Raw genomic sequence first — 20,488 nt, 5'->3', positions numbered from 1 at the left:
CACACAAATATACATACACACACAGTCACACATAAACACAAATATACATACACACACAGTCACACATACACACAAATATACACACCCACAGTAACACATACATACACACACACAAATATATATACACAAACAGTCACACATACACACATACATACATACATTGGGGCAGAGAGAAGGAACAACAATTTCCTGATTAATATTTCTATCCAAAACCACTTTAGGAAGAAACCCCAATTTAGTACCAAGAACCGCCTTATCCGCATGAAAGATAAGGTAAGGCGAATCACACTGCAAAGCCAAGAGCTCTGAAAATCTTCAAGCTGAAAAGATAGCAATAGGAATCAAAACCCTCCAAGATAACAACTTAATATCTATGGAATGCATAGGCTCAAACAGAGCCCACTGCAAAACTCTTAAAACAAGGTTAAGACTCCAAGGAGGAGCAACAGGTTTAAACACAGGCCTGATTCTGACCAGGGCCTGCAACAAAAAAGATAATGCAGAAATCTGAATGACAATCCTTTCTCCAGACCTTCCTGGAGTAAAGACAAAATCCTGGGAATCCTGACCCTACTCCAAGAGTAGCCTTTGGATTGACACCAATAAAGGTATTTACGCCATACCTTATGATAAATGTTTCTAGTAACAGACTTGCGAGCCTGGATCATGGTCTCAAGGACTGACTCAGAAAAACCACACTTAGACAGAACTAAGAGTTCAATCTCCAAGCAGTCAGATTCAGAGAAACGAGATTTGGATGAAGGAATAAACCCTGAGTTAGAAGGTCCTTCCTCAGAGGCAACCTCCAAGGTGGAAGAGATGACATCTTCACTAGGTCTTCATACCAGATCCTGCAAGGCCATGCAGGAGCTATTAGAATTACTGACGCTCTTTCCTGTTTTATACGAGAAATGACTCTTGGAAGGAGCACGAACGGAGGAAACAGGTATGCTAGACTGAAATCCCAAGGAACCGCCAGAGCATCTATCAGGGCGGCCTGCAGATCTCTTGATCTTGAACCGTACCTTGGAAGCTTGGCGTTCTACCGAGACGCCATCAGATCCGACTCCGGCACCCCCGTTTGATGGTTAACCTGGAGAACACCTCCGGATGGAGAGCCCACTCCCCGGGATGAAATATCTGTCTGCTCATGAAAACCACTTCCCAGTTGTCAACTCCTGGAATGTGGATGGCAGATAGGCAACAATTGTGAACTTCCACTCACTGAATAATCCGTGCCACCTCCTACATGGCTAAGGAACTTCAAGTTCCTCCCTGGTGGTTGATGTAAGCCATTGAGGTAATGATGTCCAACTGGAACCTGATAAACCGGGCTAAGGACAACTGAAGCCAAGCCATCAGAGCATTGTAAATCGCTCTCAACACCAAGATGTTTATGGGGAGAGCAGACTCCTCCCGAGTCCATAGTCCCTGCACTTTAAACGAGTCCCAGACTGCTCCCCAGCCTAGCAGGCTGGCGTCCGTGGTCACAATCAACCAGGAAGGTCTCCGGAAGCATGTGCCCTGAGATAGATGTTCCTGAGAAAACCACGGAAGAGAGTTCCTTGTCGACCGATCTAGATCTATCCTCTGAGACAGATCCGAATGGTCTCCATTCCATTGTCCGTCCCATTGTCTGAGCATGCACAACTGCAGAGCTCTCAAATGGAATTGAACAAAGGGAATGATATCCATGGAAACAACCATCAGACCAATTACCTCCATAAATTAAGCTACTGATGACCGAACAGTAGACTGTAGAGAGAGGCAAGAGAAGAGAATTTTAGATTTTCTGACCTCTGTCAGAAAATTTTACATATATAGGGATTTTGTCCCTAATAAAACTACCCTTGTAGATGGATCAAGGGAACTCTTTCTCAGATTCACTTTCCATCCGTGGGAACATAGACAAGGCTCCAAGATCTCTGTATGTGAGTTTGATTGTTGAGAAAATGACGCCTGAACCAATATGTTGTCCAGGTATGGTGCTACTGCAATTTCCTGAGACCTGATAGCTGCCAAAAGACTCCTCAGAAACTTTGAGAAAATGATGGGAGCTGTGGCAAGGCCAAACAAAAGAGACACGAATTGAAAGTGTTTGTCTTGAAAGGTGAATCTCAGTAACTTCCGATGAACCCTGTGAAAGGGAACATAAAGATAAGCATCCCTCAGGTCTATGGTTGTCATGAACTGACCCTCTTGGACTAAGGGAAGAATGGAACGAATGGTTTGCATTTTACAGGACGCTACCCTGAGAAACTTGTTGAGGCACTTTAGGTTTAAAATGGGTAGTAAAACTCCCTCTTTTTTGGGAACCACGAACAGAATTGAATAGAATCCTGGACCCTGTTCCTTTACTGGAACAGGAACAATCACTCCCAGGGAGGAAAGGTCCTGAACGCAGTTCAAGAACGCCTCTCTTTTTTTTCTTGAGAGGTGAAATCTGCCCCTGGGAGGGAAAGTTTTGTACTCTATTTTGTAACCCTGAGATACTATGTCTACAGCCCAATAATCTGGGACATCTCGTATCCACGTTTGACAAAACAGGGAAACTCTGCCCCCTACTTGATCCGATCCCAGACCAGGGGCCGACCCTTCATGCTGTCTTAGACTCAGCTGAGGGTAAAGCTACGAGAGGAATGAAAATTACTTGACGTCCTTTAGGTCTGTTCTTCTTGTCTTGTGGTAGAAAAGACCCTTTTCCACCCGAAATATCAGAAATTATTTCTGCCAGACCAGGTCCAAACAAGGTTTTACCCTTGTAAGGAAGCTCCATAAGCTTGGACTTGGAAGTAACATCAGCTGACCAAGATTTTAGCCACAAAACCCTGCAGGCAAGGACAGTGGCTCCCAGTCTAAAACTTGCATGTTAGCATCATAAATAAAAGGAATTGGCTAATTTGAGAGCCTTAATCCTGTCTTGGATCTCCTCCAATGGAGTCTCTACCAAAATTGATTCAGATAAGGCGTCGCACCCATAAGATGACATGAGAAACATCTTTTTAAAGATGGGAGACCAGGAGAAAGGTATCCCTGGCTTCTCCCATTCCTGTGAAATAATCTCCATCACACAGACTGGAACAGAAAACACCTCCACAGAGGAAGGGACATCATAGAATTTAATAAGTTTACTAGAATTCTTAGGGTTGACAATGACAGAAATATCGGAGTGGTCCAAAGTAGTCAATACCTCCTTTAACAGTACACAAAGGTGTTTCAGCTTAAATCTAAAGTTTACTTCTTCAGTTTCAGATAAAGGAATCATACTGTCCGAATCAGAGATTTCACCCTCAAAGGCTACCGACGTATCCCCCTCATCATACTTATAAGGGAGAGCAAGCTATGTAGTAGTAGTAGTAGTAAGTGGAACAGAGATTTTACAATCTGAATCTCTAATTTTTCCTCTTGCATTTTCCCTTTAGCATAGGAAAAGCAGATAATTCCACAGATACCGCAGAAGATACTTGAGCAGCAATTTTTGCAGCCAAAAAAACTCTTCCAGGAGTCTGAAAGGAACTGCAGGGCACTGTATGTGATGCCATAGAGGCTTGGGACATTTGAGGAGAAAGCTGTGACATTGCCTGAACAGCATCATCCTAAGAGACATTAGGCTCATTTAAAATAAAAATGTATATTTTAAAGTCTTATCTAGACATTAGGTACAAGTTTGCGTAGGCATCAAAAACTGGTTCTCTAGACATAATAAACCTTTGTTCACAGGAACAGACTCCTGCTCCATAAACAAATAATAAAAAATGCAGCACAAAAAATTAATTTTATTTAAAACATACGGTCACTTTAAATTTAAGAGTGATATTATCACTTTAAAGATAAGAGCGATATTAGGCTGAAAAAATTCCACAAACTAAGGAAGCAGCCATTACACCCCAGCAGAACTGAGGTGCCTACCTGCCCTTCCGGAGGGTAAAACACTTAGCAGATTAACACAGGAGGAAACTTTCCGGTTTCCCAGGCAAAGTGGACACCGCTCTGCCATAAGAGTGGAAGAGTGACGTCATGTGACCAGCAAAGAAAAAAATACTGCGCCAATAGAAAAGCGTGTGAGGCAAACTGACTCTAATATGAAAACAGAACTGCTTCACTTAAGTTAGCCGTGCACCTCAAAAAGAAAACACCTCCTCTGACACATATCACGAACAAAGTAAAAAATATGTGCCCGGCACAGAGCCCATACATACCCCAGTAGATATATAAATGCCAGGGAAATCATGTACAGTATATGAAAAAACAAAATTGAGCCATAAATAAAAAGTTAACTCCTTCATTCCCTTAAAGGGACATTAAACCCAAACATTTTCTTTCATGATTCCGATAGAGAATACAATTTTTAAAAAGTTTCCAATTTACTTCTTTTATCAAATTTATTTCATTCTCATGTTATTCTTTATTGAAGAGATAAGAGATGACAGGAAATAGTGCTGCCATCTAGTGCTCCTGCTAATGTATAACATTGTTGCAAAACTCCTGCCATATATATCTTGAGCTTACAGTTCTGCTTTTCAAATAAGGAAAACAACAGAACAAAGAAAATATGATAATAGAAGCAAATTAGAAAGTTGTTGAAAAAAATTGGGTTTTATGTCCCTTTAACCTCTTAACGACCGAGGACGTGCAGGGTACGTCCTCAAAAAAAAGGCAGTTAACGCCTGAGGACGTACCCTGCACGTCCTCGGTGTGGAAAGCAGCTGGAAGCGAATCTGCTCGCTTCCAGCTGCTTTCCGGTTATTGCAGTGATGCCTCGATATGGAGGCATCCTGCAATAACCTTTGGTAGCCATCCGATGCAGAGAGTGGCTCTCTCTGTGGCCCTCTCTGCACCGGAGATCGGTGGCTTTCCTCGTTGGTGGGTGGGAGCAGACTTGGGAGGCGGGTGGCGGCGGCCATCGATAGCCCTGGTCATGTGGAGGGGGGGGGATCGTGGGCGGGGATGACCGAGGGCACGTACGGACGCGCGCGCGTGCACGGTATGGGGGGGGCGGGCGCGCGCATGGGGAGGGAGCGGGTGGGAACCGCTACACTACAGAAAAAGCTGTTATAAAAAATGTTAAGAAAAAGGCAATATATGTAAAAAAAAAAATGATAAGTGAGGTGGTGGGGGTTTGTCTGTGGGGGGGGGAGCTACACTACAGAAAACAAACAAACAAAAAAAGCCATACCCAAGATGGCCCCCAATAAGGCAGATGGGGAGGGTTAGAGAGCTGTTTTGGGGGGGATCAGGGAGGTTGGGGACTAAGGGGGGATGCTACACTGCAGCATATGTAAATATGCTATATAAAAAAAATTTAAAAAAACTTTTATTTTAGTACTGGCAGACTTTCTGCCAGTACTTAAGATGGCGGGGACAATTGTGGGGTGGGGAAGGGAAGGGAGCTGTTAGGGAGGGATCAGGGGGTCTGATGTGTCAGGTGGGAGGCTGATCTCTACACTAAAGCTAAAATTAACCCTGCAAGCTCCCTACAAACTACCTAATTAACCCCTTCACTGCTAGCCATAATACATGTGTGATGCGCAGCAGCATTTAGCGGCCTTCTAATTACCAGAAAGCAACGCCAAAGTCATATATGTCTGCTTTTTCTGAACAAAGGGGATCCCAGAGAAGCATTTACAACCATGTGTGCCATAATTGCACAAGCTGTTTGTAAATAATTTCAGTGAGAAACCTAAAATTGTGAAAAATTTAAAGTTTTTTTTTTAATTTGATTGCATTTGGCGGTGAAATGGTGGCATGAAATATACCAAAATGGGCCTAGATCAATACTTTGGGTTGTCTACTACACTACTCTAAAGCTAAAATTAACCATACAAGCTCCCTACAAGCTCCCTAATTAACCCCTGCACTGCTGGGCATAATACACGTGTGGTGCGCAGTGGCATTTAGCGGCCTTCTAATTACCAAAAAGCAATGCCAAAGCCATATATGTCTGCTATTTCTGAACAAAGGGGATCCCAGAGAAGCATTTACAACCATTTGTGCCATAATTGCACAAGCTGTTTGTAAATGATTTCAGTGAGAAACCTAAAATTTTGAAAAGTGTAACTTTTTTTTAATTTGATCGCATTTGGCGGTGAAATGGTGGCATGAAATATACCAAAATGGGCCTAGATAAATACTTGGGGTTGTCTACTACCCTACACTAAAGCTAAAATTACCCCAAAAAGCTCCCTACATGCTCCCTAATTAACCCCTTCACTACTGGGCATAATACACTTGTGGTGCACAGTGGCATTTAGCGGCCTTCTAATTACCAAAAAGCAATGCCAAAGCCATATATGTCTGCTATTTCTGAACAAAAGGGATCCCAGAGAAGAATTTACAACCATTTATGCCATAATTGCACAAGCTGTTTGTAAATAATTTAAGTGAGAAACTGAAAGTTTGTGAAAAAATGTGTGAAAAAGTGAACGATTTTTTGTATTTGATCGCATTTGGCGGTGAAATGGTGGCATGAAATATACCAAAATTGGCCTAGATCAATACTTTGGGATGTCTTCTAAAAAAAAAATATACATGTCAATGGATATTCAGGGATTCCTGAAAGATATCAGTGTTCCAATGTAACTAGCGCTAATTTTGAAAAAAAGTGAAAATTGGAAATAGCAAAGTGCTACTTGTATTTATGGCCCTATAACTTGCAAAAAAAGCATAGAACATGTAAACATTGGGTATTTCTAAACTCAGGACAAAATTTAGAAACTATTTAGCATGGTTTGTTTTGGTGGTTATAGATGTGTAACAGATTTTGGGGGTCAAAGTTAAAAAAAAGTGTGTTTTTTTCAATTTTTTCCTCATATTTTAATAATTTTTTTTATAGTAAATTATAAGATATGATGAAAATAATGGTATCTTTAGAAAGTCCATTTAATGGCGAGAAAAATGGTATATAATATGTGTGGGTACAGTAAATGACTAAGAGGAAAATTACAGCTAAACACAAACACTGCAAAAATGTAAAAATAGCCTTGGTCCCAAATTGACAGAAAATGGAAAAGTGCTGTGGTCATTAAGGGGTTAAAGAAAGATTAACCCCTGTCTCTTAACCACATACGTATACTGTGCCTGCACACTGCTAAATAAAATCTCCAGCTAAGGATTTAAAATGTCCCACTAAGATGCAGAGAAAAAGACTCTTAAGTGCAAGTGAAGTCTCCCAGACCCAGAAGACCAAAGCACTTACCTGCAAACTAGCCGTCCGGCAGGAGGACAGCTTATAAGGCGTGAAAGGACACATACTCCTTACAGAGACCTGTAGAAAAAAGGAAAAACAGAGTAAACCTACTAGATATGTGCAATTCGTTTCAGATCGATTCGGAAATTCGGAAAATTCAGCAAATTCGGATATTCGGATCGAACCAAATTTCCGAATTAAAATACTGCCGAATTTACTGAATAAATCCGAATTAGTTCGGATTTATTCGGTAAATTCGGATGGCCATGGATTACACTAGTATTGTACAGTATATTAGGTTATATCACTCTGCTATGGGTTACACCTAATATACAGTACATAATACTAGTCTAATCCCACCTAACACTTACTGAAATTCCGAATTTCCGAATTTCCGAACCGAATCCAGCCGAATTTCTTTGAATCTGAATGAATCCGAAACGAATCCGAACCAAATCGATTAAAAAATTTCCGAATTTGAATCGATCCGAAATTCGAAAAATCCGAATCGATCCGAACCAAACCAAATTTTTTCGCCATGCACATATCGAAAACCTACTCTGGCTTTCTATACCATGGGCAGCAAATATGTTAGAAAACCAAGCAAGGACTACCTCACAACTTCCTAACTGCTTAAAAATCACCATTACTCTACTGAAGAGATTGATGTGGACTACAGCTATACCTCAAAATTTTGCTTGTAGTGAAAAGAAACAATTTTTTCATCAGAGACCAAACTTCACCTCCTCCATTGACAGAGGCAAAGAGAATGACTATTATGGGTAGGGGAGCGACACTTAACAGCTTTGCTGTGGTGCTCTTTGCCTCCTCCTGCTGGCCAGGAGTGATATTCCCATTAGTAATTTATGATGTTGTGGAGTCTTTATATCTTAGGAAAGAAATATACATACACACACAAAAATACATACATACACACACAGTCACATACACACACACAAATTACAGTAGATGTTTGTGTTTAATTTATAGGAAATATTGAATTTTTAATCAAGATGTATGATATTTTATATCTTACCATTCCACACTAGTTCTTTGGCACATGGCACCGATTCTTTTGTTCTACAATAATGTAAGGGTGCAAGTCCACTAAGTGAAAAAGCATTGAGCTTTGCTCCATTATTAATCAGGATCTTGACACAATCCAGATTTGCCACTTCACATGCAATATGCAAGGGAGTCTTTCCATTGGGTTTACTGTTGATAGCTGCATGGTGTTCCAGCAACACCAAAAGACTTTCCAGGTGTCCAAACAAAACTGTTATGTGCAATCCAGTGGCCCATGATGATGTTAGTTTATAGCTAGGCAACCAGTAACCTGACAGAACAAAGCACATTTCAATGGATCAATTACAGAGATAAGAAACTAGAAAAATCACCATAATAATTATGCTAAATTGTTCATAAAGTACTTTGAATCGGTATAAATGCACTTAACATGAATATTTTCAAGTAATCAGTTCAGTTTGTGAGCTTAGATAACCATCACATGTAATGGACATTTAAAAACAGCTGGTTTTGGGACCTGGACATGCAATAGAAAACAGCTACCTGTACACTATACCCAGACTAATTGAATTACTTTAAATGTGTGATTGGGATTAGTAGTATCTATACAAATTACCATAGTAAAGATGGATCAATAAATGTTTATTATTTTGGCATAAATATAAAATACACCAATGAATCCTCTATATGTAACATACATAAGTGTATATGTGTATTACACAGGCAAACAGTAGCTCATCCACTTTTACCAGTTTTTTTTTTTATAGCAGATTCTATTGATGTTAATAGGTAAACTGCTGAGAGACGTTAACCGTTAAAAAGGAAAAGTTAACCCTTAAATGCCGCCAATAATAAAAGGGACATGAAACAACACTTTTCTTTCATAATTCTAACAGAACATACAATTTTAAACAACTTTCTTGTAGCCTTGGTTGGAAAGCATGCCTAGGCAGGCTCAGGGGCTTGTTGCTGATTGGTAGCTGCACATATTTGCCTCTTCTCATTGGCTCACTCAATATGTTCAGCTAACTACCAGAAGTGTGTTGCTGTCCCTTCAACAAAGGATACCAAGAACAAGAAGCAAATTTGCTAATAGAAGTATATTGGAAAGCTGTTTAAAAATGTTGTATGTTCCATAACAATCATGAAAGAAAAAATGTGGGTTTCATGTTCCTTTAATTATCAGCAGCTAAGTAAATGCCAGGATTAAAGCCTGCACTTAAGAGGTTTTAATATGCATTGTACTTAAAGGGACATGGCTTTCCAGTTTACTTTTTTTCAAATTTTCTTAATTCTCTTGGTATTCTTTATTAAAGGAGCTCCTGAGCCTACCTAGGTATACTTTTAAACAAAGGATACCAAGAGAACCAAGCAAATTAGATAAAGTATTACATTTGATTTTTTTTTTTTAAATTGTATGCCCTGAGACCCTTTTATGAAATGTCTGTCGGACCTGATCCAACATTGCGGATCAGGTCCGACAGACATCGCTGAATGCGGAGAGCAATACGCTCTCCTAATTCAGCATTGCACCAGCAGCTCTTGTGAACTGCTGGTGCAACGCCGCCCCCTGCAGACTCGCGGCCAATCGGCCGCCAGCAGGGGGGTGTCAACCACCCCGATTGTACTCTATTGGGTTGAATTCCGGCGATTCCTGTCCACCTCATCAGAGCAGGTGGATAGGGTTATGGAGCAGTGGTCTTTAGGCCGCTGCTTCATAACTGCTGTTTCTGGCGAGCCTGCAGGCTCGCCAGAAACACGGAGCATCAAGCTCTATTCGGAGCTTGATAGATAGGCCCCACAGTCTGAATCATGAAAGAAAATGTTGGGGTTTCATGTCTCTTTAAAAGGGACAGTATACTGTAAAATTTTCTCTCCTTTAATGTGTTCCCAATAAACCATTTTATCTGCTGGAATGTATTAAAATGTTTACAAAGAGTTCCTTTACTTTTATTTTGTTATTTTATATAATTGCTTTTCCCTGTTGTTAACCCGCCTATGCGGAAAATGTCAGTACTTATGTACTGTTTATAGAAGAGCTATGTAAACAGTAACGTTTTTGAAGAAATCATGTTCGCAGTGTGTGTGGATGGAACAGAGGAGTAATTGAATGTTTATTTTCAGTTCTACTCTTAGACATAGAGATAAGGAAGCCTTTGTATTTATACAATAAGATCAGTCCTCCTTGAAAGCTCAGCCCATTTTTATGGGTTATGCGTTCAATGAGCAAGACAAGTTATTTCATATACAACAATAAATCTAAAAGAGCAATCTCCAATGCATTTAAACTCTGCAGCTGGTATAACAAGTACTTTGAAACATATTAAGGGGAAAGCAGTTTTACAGTACACTGTCACTTTAACACTCGCAATCACATAACCACTAAGCCATCTTTTGCCTTTCATCTTTGTATTTTTTCTTCTTTCCCTCTTATTGTGTAGCTATAGAGGTCTCAGAGGTCCTGTCACTAGGCTGTCCATTGGCCCTTGCACTGCTGTACGCTACTGACTGATGTCAGATCTTATTTATTTAGTAATAACCCTAATCTTGGCTTTTCTAGGCTGGAACTGAATACTGCTGCACAGGATAAAGAAAATGCTGCAGATAACTTATACATGGGTGAAGTGCAGGGTTGAGCTGTGCTCCCATTCAAAAGTGAGGACTGTGGCACATGCCTGTTTTTATGTGGGGTGCTCTATGATTTGCATCTTTGTACAGCAGATAACTCTTCTGCCCATACAGCTTGCTACATCTCTACTTGTTACATAGGTCTGCAGGATACTTAAACAAGATTTCCCTTTGCGTTATTATGTGCTCCTTGTGTATTTAAACAGTGGTTCCCAATAGTTTTACTACCATTACCTACTACAGAAAGTTTCCTTACCATGCCCCCCAACATTTACTGAAGGATTTCCAGGACAAGGAGGTTAGGGAACCTGTGGATGGTGTCCACTAGAATTTTGTGGGTGGTATAGAGATCACAGGTGAAGCTGATTGTGTTGTGAGCAGGGTAGGTCATATCCTGGGTGGAGCTAGGACAGTCCTTGAAAACCAGGACACTAAGAAGCTGTGAGCGGGAAGCAGGCCGGACTTCCCAACCTGTGACAATTCTGCAGGATTTGAGACGTTTAGAAGGTCTGCATTTGCATTACACAAACACTTCAGCATTTCAGACCAGTCACATATATGTATGATGTGTATATTAAATTACTGATCCGTATTAGAGTTTTGTTAAGCACAGTTACACAACTGAAGAAACATACTTCCTCTCATTTGACTATGGGTGTTTGTTATTATTTTGGTATTTTGATGATTATGTATTTTTTGGGAGTATATTAACTATAAGGGCAGGGCCATTGGGAGGGGTACTGTTAAAATTAGGGGCCTTCCACAGATTTTGACCTGGGACCCAGTGAAGCCTAACTACATCCCTGACCCTTATCTCTCTTATCCTGAGTATCACTTGAAATTAGATAGAACACCTCACCAATCCCTGTGCCTCAGGTAATACATCTCTGCTATGCATAGTAAAAGACTGTTAATGGGTAATATTCTTATCAAATCCACTAGAATTCTCTATCCAGAATTCAAATCCACTAGAATTCTCTATCCAGAATTCAAATCCACTAGAATTCTCTATCCAGAATTCAAATCCACTAGAATTCTCTATCCAGTATTCAAACAAACACTTATGATCCCTCTCCTTTATGAGACTGGCAGACCATTATTGCAAAGACATGCTTGTGCTGCAGCTTAATAAGTGCAATTTATATGCTTTAGATTATGTAGTTAAAAGGTGCAACACATTAAATATGTTCTTTTTAAATGTGTACCAGAGAATTTAGATTTTTATACTTCCCAATACACATATTGCAATGATATTACATATTTTTAGCTATAATTTCCCATAAGATTTTATGTTAATAAATACACAAACTAGATATAAGTATAAACGTGTACAATAAATGTTCATTGAATGGAATTTGCAACTTTTTGGCTGACAAATGGTGGTGCATCCTACCTGGTTTGTATGCAGCAAGAACTAAGTTTTCATCTTCAACTTCAAAGACAGTGTCCACATCTATTTTTTTCTCAGAAAGAATATTTTCCACTGTTACAAAGTCATTTGATTTTAGAGCCTGCAGAAAGCTTTCCTTGAGTAACTGGTTGTAAACAGAACGAGTGCATCTCCTTTCTTCGTCCTTGTCCATGTCTGCAGTCTGACAGTGTGTCAAGCAGTGAGAGATTCTTGTGCTCACATGCCTGCTGGCCCTAGCACTCTGGTACCAAGGACAGAACTAGACTGCAGTAATTGTATCACCATGCTGTGCTCATCACTTCTATTTTTACACAGGCCCTCTCAAACTTTGGAAGCACTAATTTTAGAGGTAACTGCATTATCAGGTTTGTACATCTACAAAACAAGATACACTTATAACTTGACTAAACATAGGTTTACAATGCAGCTTATTATTTGTGATTGGTTATGTCCAATAAAAGGACAGTTATCTAATAAAAGGACAGATATGTCTAATAAAAGGACAGATTTATCTAATAAAAGGACAGATATGTCTAATAAAAGGACAGAGTTATCTAATAAAAGGACAGATTTATCTAATAAAAGGACAGATTTATCTAATAAAAGGACAGATTTATCTAATAAAAGGACAGATATGTCTAATAAAAGGACAGATTTATCTAATAAAAGGACAGATTTATCTAATAAAAGGACAGATATGTCTAATAAAAGGACAGAGTTATCTAATAAAAGGACAGATTTATCTAATAAAAGGACAGATATGTCTAATTAAAAGGACAGATTTATTTAATAAAAGGACAGATTTATCTAATAAAAGGACAGATATGTCTAATAAAAGGACAGATTTATCTGATAAAAGGACAGCTAGGTCTAATAAAAGAACAGATCTGATAAAATGACAGATATGTCTAATAAAAGGACAGATATGTCTTAAAAGGACAGATATTTTTACCATCATGCATATATATAAAAAAACAGCCAATTTTCTATAATGTACATATATTAAAGGGACAATAAAGTCATAATTAAACATCCATGGTTCAGAATGAGCATGTGATTTAAACAGTTTTTCAATTTACCTATATTATCAATTTTGCTTAGTTCTCTTGGTTTCCTTTGTTAAAGAGTGACAGGTAAGCTAAGGAGTGTGTGTACATGTCCTTATGTCCTTTTTTGCAGCAGTGTTTCCAACAATGTTTATAGCAATGTTATACATAGTGGCAAATTTTTCTGCCATAGAGTATCTGTAGCATTCTGTAACAGCAATATATGTAACTATGTATAACATTGCTATAAACACTGTTGCAAACACTGCTGCCAGGTGGCTAAAGACACTTGCACTCTCCTGAGCTCACCTTGGAATACTTTTTAACAAATGATACAAGAGAACTAAGCAAAATGGATAATATAAGTAAATTGGAAAGTTTTTTAAAAATTGTATGCTCTATCCAATGCATTTAAGTTTAATTTTGACTTTACTGTCCCTTTAACTTATATTACCATATTAAAGTAATGTAAAAACTGTTTCAGTTTAAAATAAACATTATCAGGTGCATATATGTGCAACTTCTACAGAACAAGTGGGTTTACTTGTATAGTTTAAGAACATCCATTTCTCAAAAAACAAATAACTTTTGAAACATTCTATTTTACATGGAACACAGAAAATCTTGTGCACAAAAAGCTTACAGCAACATTAAACACTAAGGTGACCAGACATCCCTATTGTAGTCCTGAATTTGGTCAGTCCTGTCCCTTCTTTTTTAAAGGGCTAAATTATGCTGTCCCAGATTGTCCTGAATTTATTCCCGGATCCTGTCCCTTGTCTTAATGTTTTAATGACAAAAAACACTTCACTTTTGACAAGATCTGGTACAGTTCTCCAATCCATCAAAGATCTCTAATGTGTATCACAGTTTACATTCCCAATGACACAGGATGTACTAGTTCACTTGCTCTATGCCTTCTCTGGCATGGCTGGCATGAAGCTGGCGGAGGAGGGTAGAATGAGTCTGGTCCACTTTTTACTGGGAACCTCCACTTCCTTTTACTGACCAGGGTGACATAGCTGGGGCAGTCCATAGTGGCTTCAGAGTGAGGCAGGATAGCTCTGGTTATCTTCACAGTGCTTATCAATGCCTGTCTGCTTCTGCTGCTGCTATACAGAGATTATCTGTGCCAGGTACAGTGTGTGCAGGGTTTACATATGATAGCAGGGTTAATATTAAGTTCCTGGCTATTAACTTTATAATTTGTTAGGGATATATATATATTATACTGTGTATATATATATATATATATATATATATATATATATATACACGATAAAGGAAGGCACTCACTGGTCTTTTCTTCAAAAAAAACTTTAATAAGCGTGACGTTTCGGGGACACACTCCCCTTCCTCAGACGCGGAGTGTGTCCCCGAAACGTCACGCTTATTAAAGTTTTTTTTGAAGAAAAGACCAGTGAGTGCCTTCCTTTATCGTGTATATTTACCTGCTGGCACCCTGGCATCAGGATTGGAAAGTGAGAGTGCTCTCTATCTACATATATATATATATATATATATATATATATATACATATATATATATATATATATATATATATATATATATATATATATATATATGTGTATGTAAATTTGCTATCTGGCTTGTAAAGTTATGTATGTAGCTCCTCAATATTCTGACTGCACCCTGCAAGTCATTCTGACTGCATCCTACATAGCATATACAGTTTTCAAGTCATGCAGATCAGGAAGTATGACAGTCTGAGTGCAAATCCATGAATATCAGTGAGATAGATAAAATATAGCATAAAGCAGATGACAACCAATGATAACTGGAACCAATGATGTCACTGAAAGGGTATTTCTATCATGTAATTGGCAAGAGTCCATGAGCTAGTGACATATGGGATATACAATCCTACCAGGAGGGGCAAAGTTTCCCAAACCTCAAAATGCCTATAAATACACCCCTCACAACACCCACTATTCAGTTTTACAAACTTTGCCTCCTATGGAGGTTGTGAAGCAAGTTTGTGCTAAGATTTCTACGCTGACATGCGCTTCTCAGCATTTTGAAGCCCGATTCCTCTCAGAGTACAGCGAATGTCAGAGGGATGTGAAGGGAGTATCACCTATTGAATGCAATGATTTCCCTAATGGGGGTCTATTTCATAGGTTCTCTGTTATCGGTCGTAGAGATTAATCTCCTACCTCCCTTTTCAGATTGACAATATACTCTCATATACCATTACCTCTACTTATAACTGTTTCAGTACTGGTTTGGCTATCTGCTATATGTGGATGGGTGTCTTTTTGGTAAGTATGTTTTTTATTACTTAAGACACCCCAGCTATGGTCTGGCACTTTATGCATTTATATAAAGTTCTAAATATATGTATTGTACTTATATTTGCCATGAGTCAGGTTCATGTATTTCCTTGTGCAGACTGTCAGTTTCATATTTGGGAAATAAAACATATTAATAAATATTTTTTTCTTACCTGGGGTTTAGTCTTTTTTCAAATTGACTACTTTTTACTCTTTCAAATTGCAGGCAGCATTAGGCCCGCGGGTGCGTCAAATGCTAGACTTTATTGCATCATTCTTGGGGCGAGAATTTTTTTGGCGCGAAAAGTACATCTGTTGACGCAAGTTCGTCACTTCCGGCGTCGTAGTTGAAGCGGAAGTCTTACACACGGTTACGTCGTTAGTGACGCAAGTGTGTAATTTCCGGAAATTGTTGGCGCCAACATATTTTCTCTTACGTTGTGCGTCATACTTGCCGCCAAATTTTTCATTAGTTTTATACCCCATTGCTGTTTGCCTCTTGCCTTTCTCTATGTCAGAGGGCTATGCTGTTTGCATTTTTTCCAATTCCTGAAACTGTCATATAAGGAAATTGATAATTTTGTTTTATATGTTGTTTTTTCTTTTACATTTTGAAAAATGTCTCAATCTGATCCTGCCTCAGAAGTATCTGTTGGAACGTTGCTGCCTGACATCGGTTCTACCAAAGCTAAGTGCATTTGTTGTAAGATTGTGGAAATTATATCTCCAAATGTCATTTGTAATAGATGTCATGATAAACTTTTACATGCAGAGAATGTATCCATCAGTAATAGTACATTGCCAGTTGCAGTTCCTTCAACTTCTAATGTACATGATATACCTATGAATTTTAAAGAATTTGTTACTGATTCTATTCAGAAGGCTTTGTCTGCATTTCCGCCTTCTAATAAACGTAAAAGGTCTTTTAAAACTTCTCATAAAGTTGATGAAATTTCAAATGACCGGCAACATAATGATTTATCCTCCTCTGATGAGGATCTATCTGATTCAGAAGATTCTTCCTCAGATATTGACACTGACAAATCTACTTATTTGTTTAAAATAGAGTATATTCGTTCTTTGTTAAAAGAAGTGTTAATTACTTTGGATATTGAGGAAGCTAGTCCTCTTGACATTAAGACTAGTAAGCATTTAAATGCTGTTTTTAAACCTCCTGTGGTTTCTCCAGAGGTTTTTCCTATTCCTGATGCTATTTCTGATATGATTTCTAAGGAATGGAATAAGCCAGGTACTCCTTTTATTCCTTCTTCAAGGTTTAAAAAATTGTATCCTTTACCAGCAATTTCTATACAGTTTTGGGAAAAGATCCCCAAAGTTGATGGGGCTATTTCTTCTCTTGCTAAACGTACCACTATTCCTATGGAAGACAGTACTTCTTTTAAAGATCCTTTAGATAAGGAAAGCCTATTTATATTCAGGTCATCTTCTCGGGCCTGCAATTTCTTTGGCTGATGTTGCGGCTGCATCAACTTTTTGGTTGGAGAATTTAGCGCAACAAGAATTAGATTCTGACATATCTAGCATTGTTCATTTACTGCAACATGCTGATCATTTTATTTGTGATGCCATTTTTGATATTATCAAAATTGATGTTAGATCCATGTCTTTAGCTATTTTAGCTAGAAGAGCTTTGTGGCTTAAATCTTGGAATGCTGTTATGACATCTAAGTCCAGATTATTATCTCTTTCTTTCCAAGGTAATAATTTATTTGGTTCTCAGTTGGATTCTATTATTTCAACTGTAACTGGAGGAAAGAGATTTTTTCTGCCTCAGGATAAAAAACCTAAGGGTAAATCTAAGGCTTCTAACCGTTTTTGTTCCTTTCGTCAAAATAAGGAACAAAAGGGCACTTCCGGTGGGAGGGCTCCAGGGTTGGCAGCAGACAAACGGAGCTCCGCACAAATCTTCTGTTTCAAAGTGACTTTAATTACTTTATTTTACCCCAACATTGTCTCCTGCCGACCCTATTACCAACCCAGAGCCCAACGAAAAGATCCTTGGAAGATCCAGCTGCCCGGAGGGGAAGGGACATATTACAGAGGATCCCTTCTGCCTTTTTCAAGAGAGCGTTACATCACTCCACCACCGTAGCCCACTGCACTTACAGCTGATGAAGCAAAGCACAGGGCTTAGTTGCTGCTCACCCACTTGAACCCAACGCAACATTTGGGACCTGCGGACATCGGCTAGCAGCGGGATCGTCTCAGACGGGAGGAACTCTTCCTTTGCCTGACAACCGCCATCTTGCCCCACGTGGCCTGCATCCTCCTCACACAGCCGCAACACTGGGAACACAGTGGAGTGCCTGATTTCAGGCCGACATTCGGAGGAACACCCGAGCGACATCTGACACGTAACAGCCTAACCAGCCTGGTTTGGTGAGAGGCTGCGTACTCCGGTGGATCATTTGCAGAGTGACCACCACTTGGCGCGAAAATCTACGGCTGCACTCAGGAGGGCCCCCCTACATAACGGACTCGGGGAGAGTTACGAAGGAGTTGCAGGGGGTAAGATCATTTCTTGTTACTCCTATAAGAATCCACCTATCTACTCTTTATTGCCTCATAGACCACAACCATTCCGCTGTGTGGACTCAAGCTTGGACACAGTGACTTAAGGGGGACATCACACAGTGGGGATACTGCTAAAGGGGGGAGCTACCAGAACATACTGCTTTACAGCTGCCTAGGACCCTGGTTGCAGAACTTTATCTTAAAGCACACTGAGCATCTAAGGTGCACCGGCCCCAAGTCATTCTAAAACCAGGCCTTTTCTATACTGTGGAGCAGCTCAAAAGGTTAGCCCAGTCCCCTGGAGGTGGTGTGGCCTTGTCTGGCAGAAAAAGGGACTTTCATTACGCAATAGCCAGTTCCTGCCATCACTGACTCCATTTGGGACATATTTTAACATCTCTCTGGTGAACTGTTCTGCCTTGTACTATTACCAGTCTGCAGTGTCTCTGCTGCTAATCCTCACCTATATACATCTGGTGCAGAACTGTGGAACTCCCTACTGCTTGCTCCTCTGAGTTTTGTTTTGTGGCCCATGTAGTGTGTCACAACCGGGACGAAGTTGTTGTGTATTCCTAGATGAAAAACATGCACATGTTTCCTTGAGGGTGGTTTATTGTATAATACTCAATACTGTCAATACCTGCAATTAACCATTTTTTTTCCCTTGCACTAGACAGCTGGGGGGGGGTGGCTCTGGTGGCCGTATAAAAACTTGACGCTTGAAACAGGTGGCTATACATTGATCTGTTTACGTGGGCTTCTTATTTTGGTTATTTGCACATGTTAACAGCCTACTTTCTATACCACCATTTATATGCATAGAGTTTATACTCCTGTATCATCCTAGCTTGACATATTCGCCCAATCTGGTTTTTCTTTTTTCACTATAATACAATTGCCCCTGACATTTTATGGGTTTATGGAGAAATGTTTAACTAACACACCAATGGCGAGCCGTAATAAAGCCAATGACCGCTGCCATAGGGCTGCAAATGACCAGGCCATCCAGGGCCCTAGCTCTGAAATCTCATCAGAGGTAGAACACATAGATACCCATCCCATTGTAAAACAAATTACTATGCTCTTCATGCCTAAAATTGATAACCTTCAAAGGGGGGTAGACACCCTTGCGGGTGAGGTTAAACAGTTCTCGACCAGGATGGGCGAGGCAGAGGGCAGAATTTCCGACCTAGAGGATTCCAATGTCACCCAGAACAGTAAGATAGAACAACTTGAGAAACTAGCCACAACCCTCCAATTGAAAATAGATGATCTAGAAAATAGATCGAGGCGCAACAACGTGCGCCATCTCGGCCTCCCAGAATCCATCAAACAATCCGAGTTAATCCACTTTGTGGAAAACACGTTGCCACAGCTGCTAAATTTACCAACTAAAGACACTATTGGAGGGGTGGAAAGAGCACACAGAGTAGGTCCAGATAGGGATAGACAGAACATAACACAACCCCGTCCCATAATGATTAGGTTCTTGCATTTTCAGACCAAAACTGCCATCCTGAGAGCGTACAGGAAACTGGGTGAGCTGATGTTTGAGAATGCAAGATTACTCTTGTTTCAGGACTTCTCTGCGGACCTTATGAGACGCCGCAGGGAATTCTCTCCTCTCTGCTCCCAACTCCACAAAGAGGGCAGGCAGGCTTAAAGTGGTTACTCATAGGGGCCCCAAATTCTTTGAGTCCCCAGCTGCTGCCCAGGAGTTTCTCGACAATTATGAGCCCCCTGTCCGCAGCCCCACACACAGACGAATGAGGGGTGAGGAGGGTTGAGACAGCCAGACAAGGCTAGAATACAATAACCAAGCCTGTTTAATTATACAATGTCCATCATAGCACAATGGCTGGATTGGTATTGACACCGAACCAGTTAGTTTTAGGCCCACTGATGTTCTTGCTAGGGAATATCCTTGTTCTGGTTGGGACCTTCCTGCCCCGGTTAACAACTGGGATTGGGGTGGGCGGGACCCAGGGCTGGTCCCAGGTGAGAGATACTGAGAACTGGCCAGGAAGTTATCTCATACAGTTTTATAAAAATGGTTTTGAGTTTACTGTTAGAGTTGTTACTTGGGAACTGTTTTTATCCAAATGCAAACATAAACGGAGATATATTTGTCACAACACATTACTTTTTTCTTTTGGTATTGATATAGAAGATGTATTAGAATGGATTTCAGTGACAAATGTGAGTTTTCTTACAGCACAGAGACTGATTATGTCCAGTTGGCGAGGCCTGGCAGGGAAAGGGCGTGATGTAGGGCTGAACCTGGGAGCCTGTACTCATGCCATGGAGGTTCCAGAAGGAGGTGGTGTTTTTTGTTTTTTCTTCTCTCTCCCCTCCCCCCTCC

At 40.0% G+C, this 20,488-nt stretch overlaps 1 protein-coding gene across 5 annotated transcripts in view; it reads right to left on the bottom strand.

Annotated features, from left to right (window-relative positions):
• The window catches only part of ASB4 (ankyrin repeat and SOCS box containing 4), a 77,639-nt gene extending 65,157 nt beyond the window's left edge, over positions 1 to 12,482 (bottom strand). For all 5 annotated transcript variants that reach the window (XM_053714076.1, XM_053714077.1, XM_053714074.1 and 2 more), the window contains exons 1-2: positions 12,234 to 12,482; positions 8,223 to 8,522 (exon numbers count right to left, since the gene is read on the bottom strand). In XM_053714076.1, the coding sequence (XP_053570051.1) occupies positions 8,223 to 8,522; positions 12,234 to 12,423 (490 nt within the window). In that variant the 5' untranslated portion in view covers positions 12,424 to 12,482. The remainder of the gene's footprint in view (positions 1 to 8,222; positions 8,523 to 12,233) is intronic.
• Between the last annotated feature and the right edge of the window lie 8,006 nt (positions 12,483 to 20,488).

This window comes from Bombina bombina, chromosome 5, assembly GCF_027579735.1.
Source record: "Bombina bombina isolate aBomBom1 chromosome 5, aBomBom1.pri, whole genome shotgun sequence".
Lineage (NCBI taxonomy): Eukaryota > Metazoa > Chordata > Amphibia > Anura > Bombinatoridae > Bombina > Bombina bombina.
Note: the sequence above shows the minus strand (reverse complement) of the source record. Positions and strands in the feature narration are given on the sequence as shown.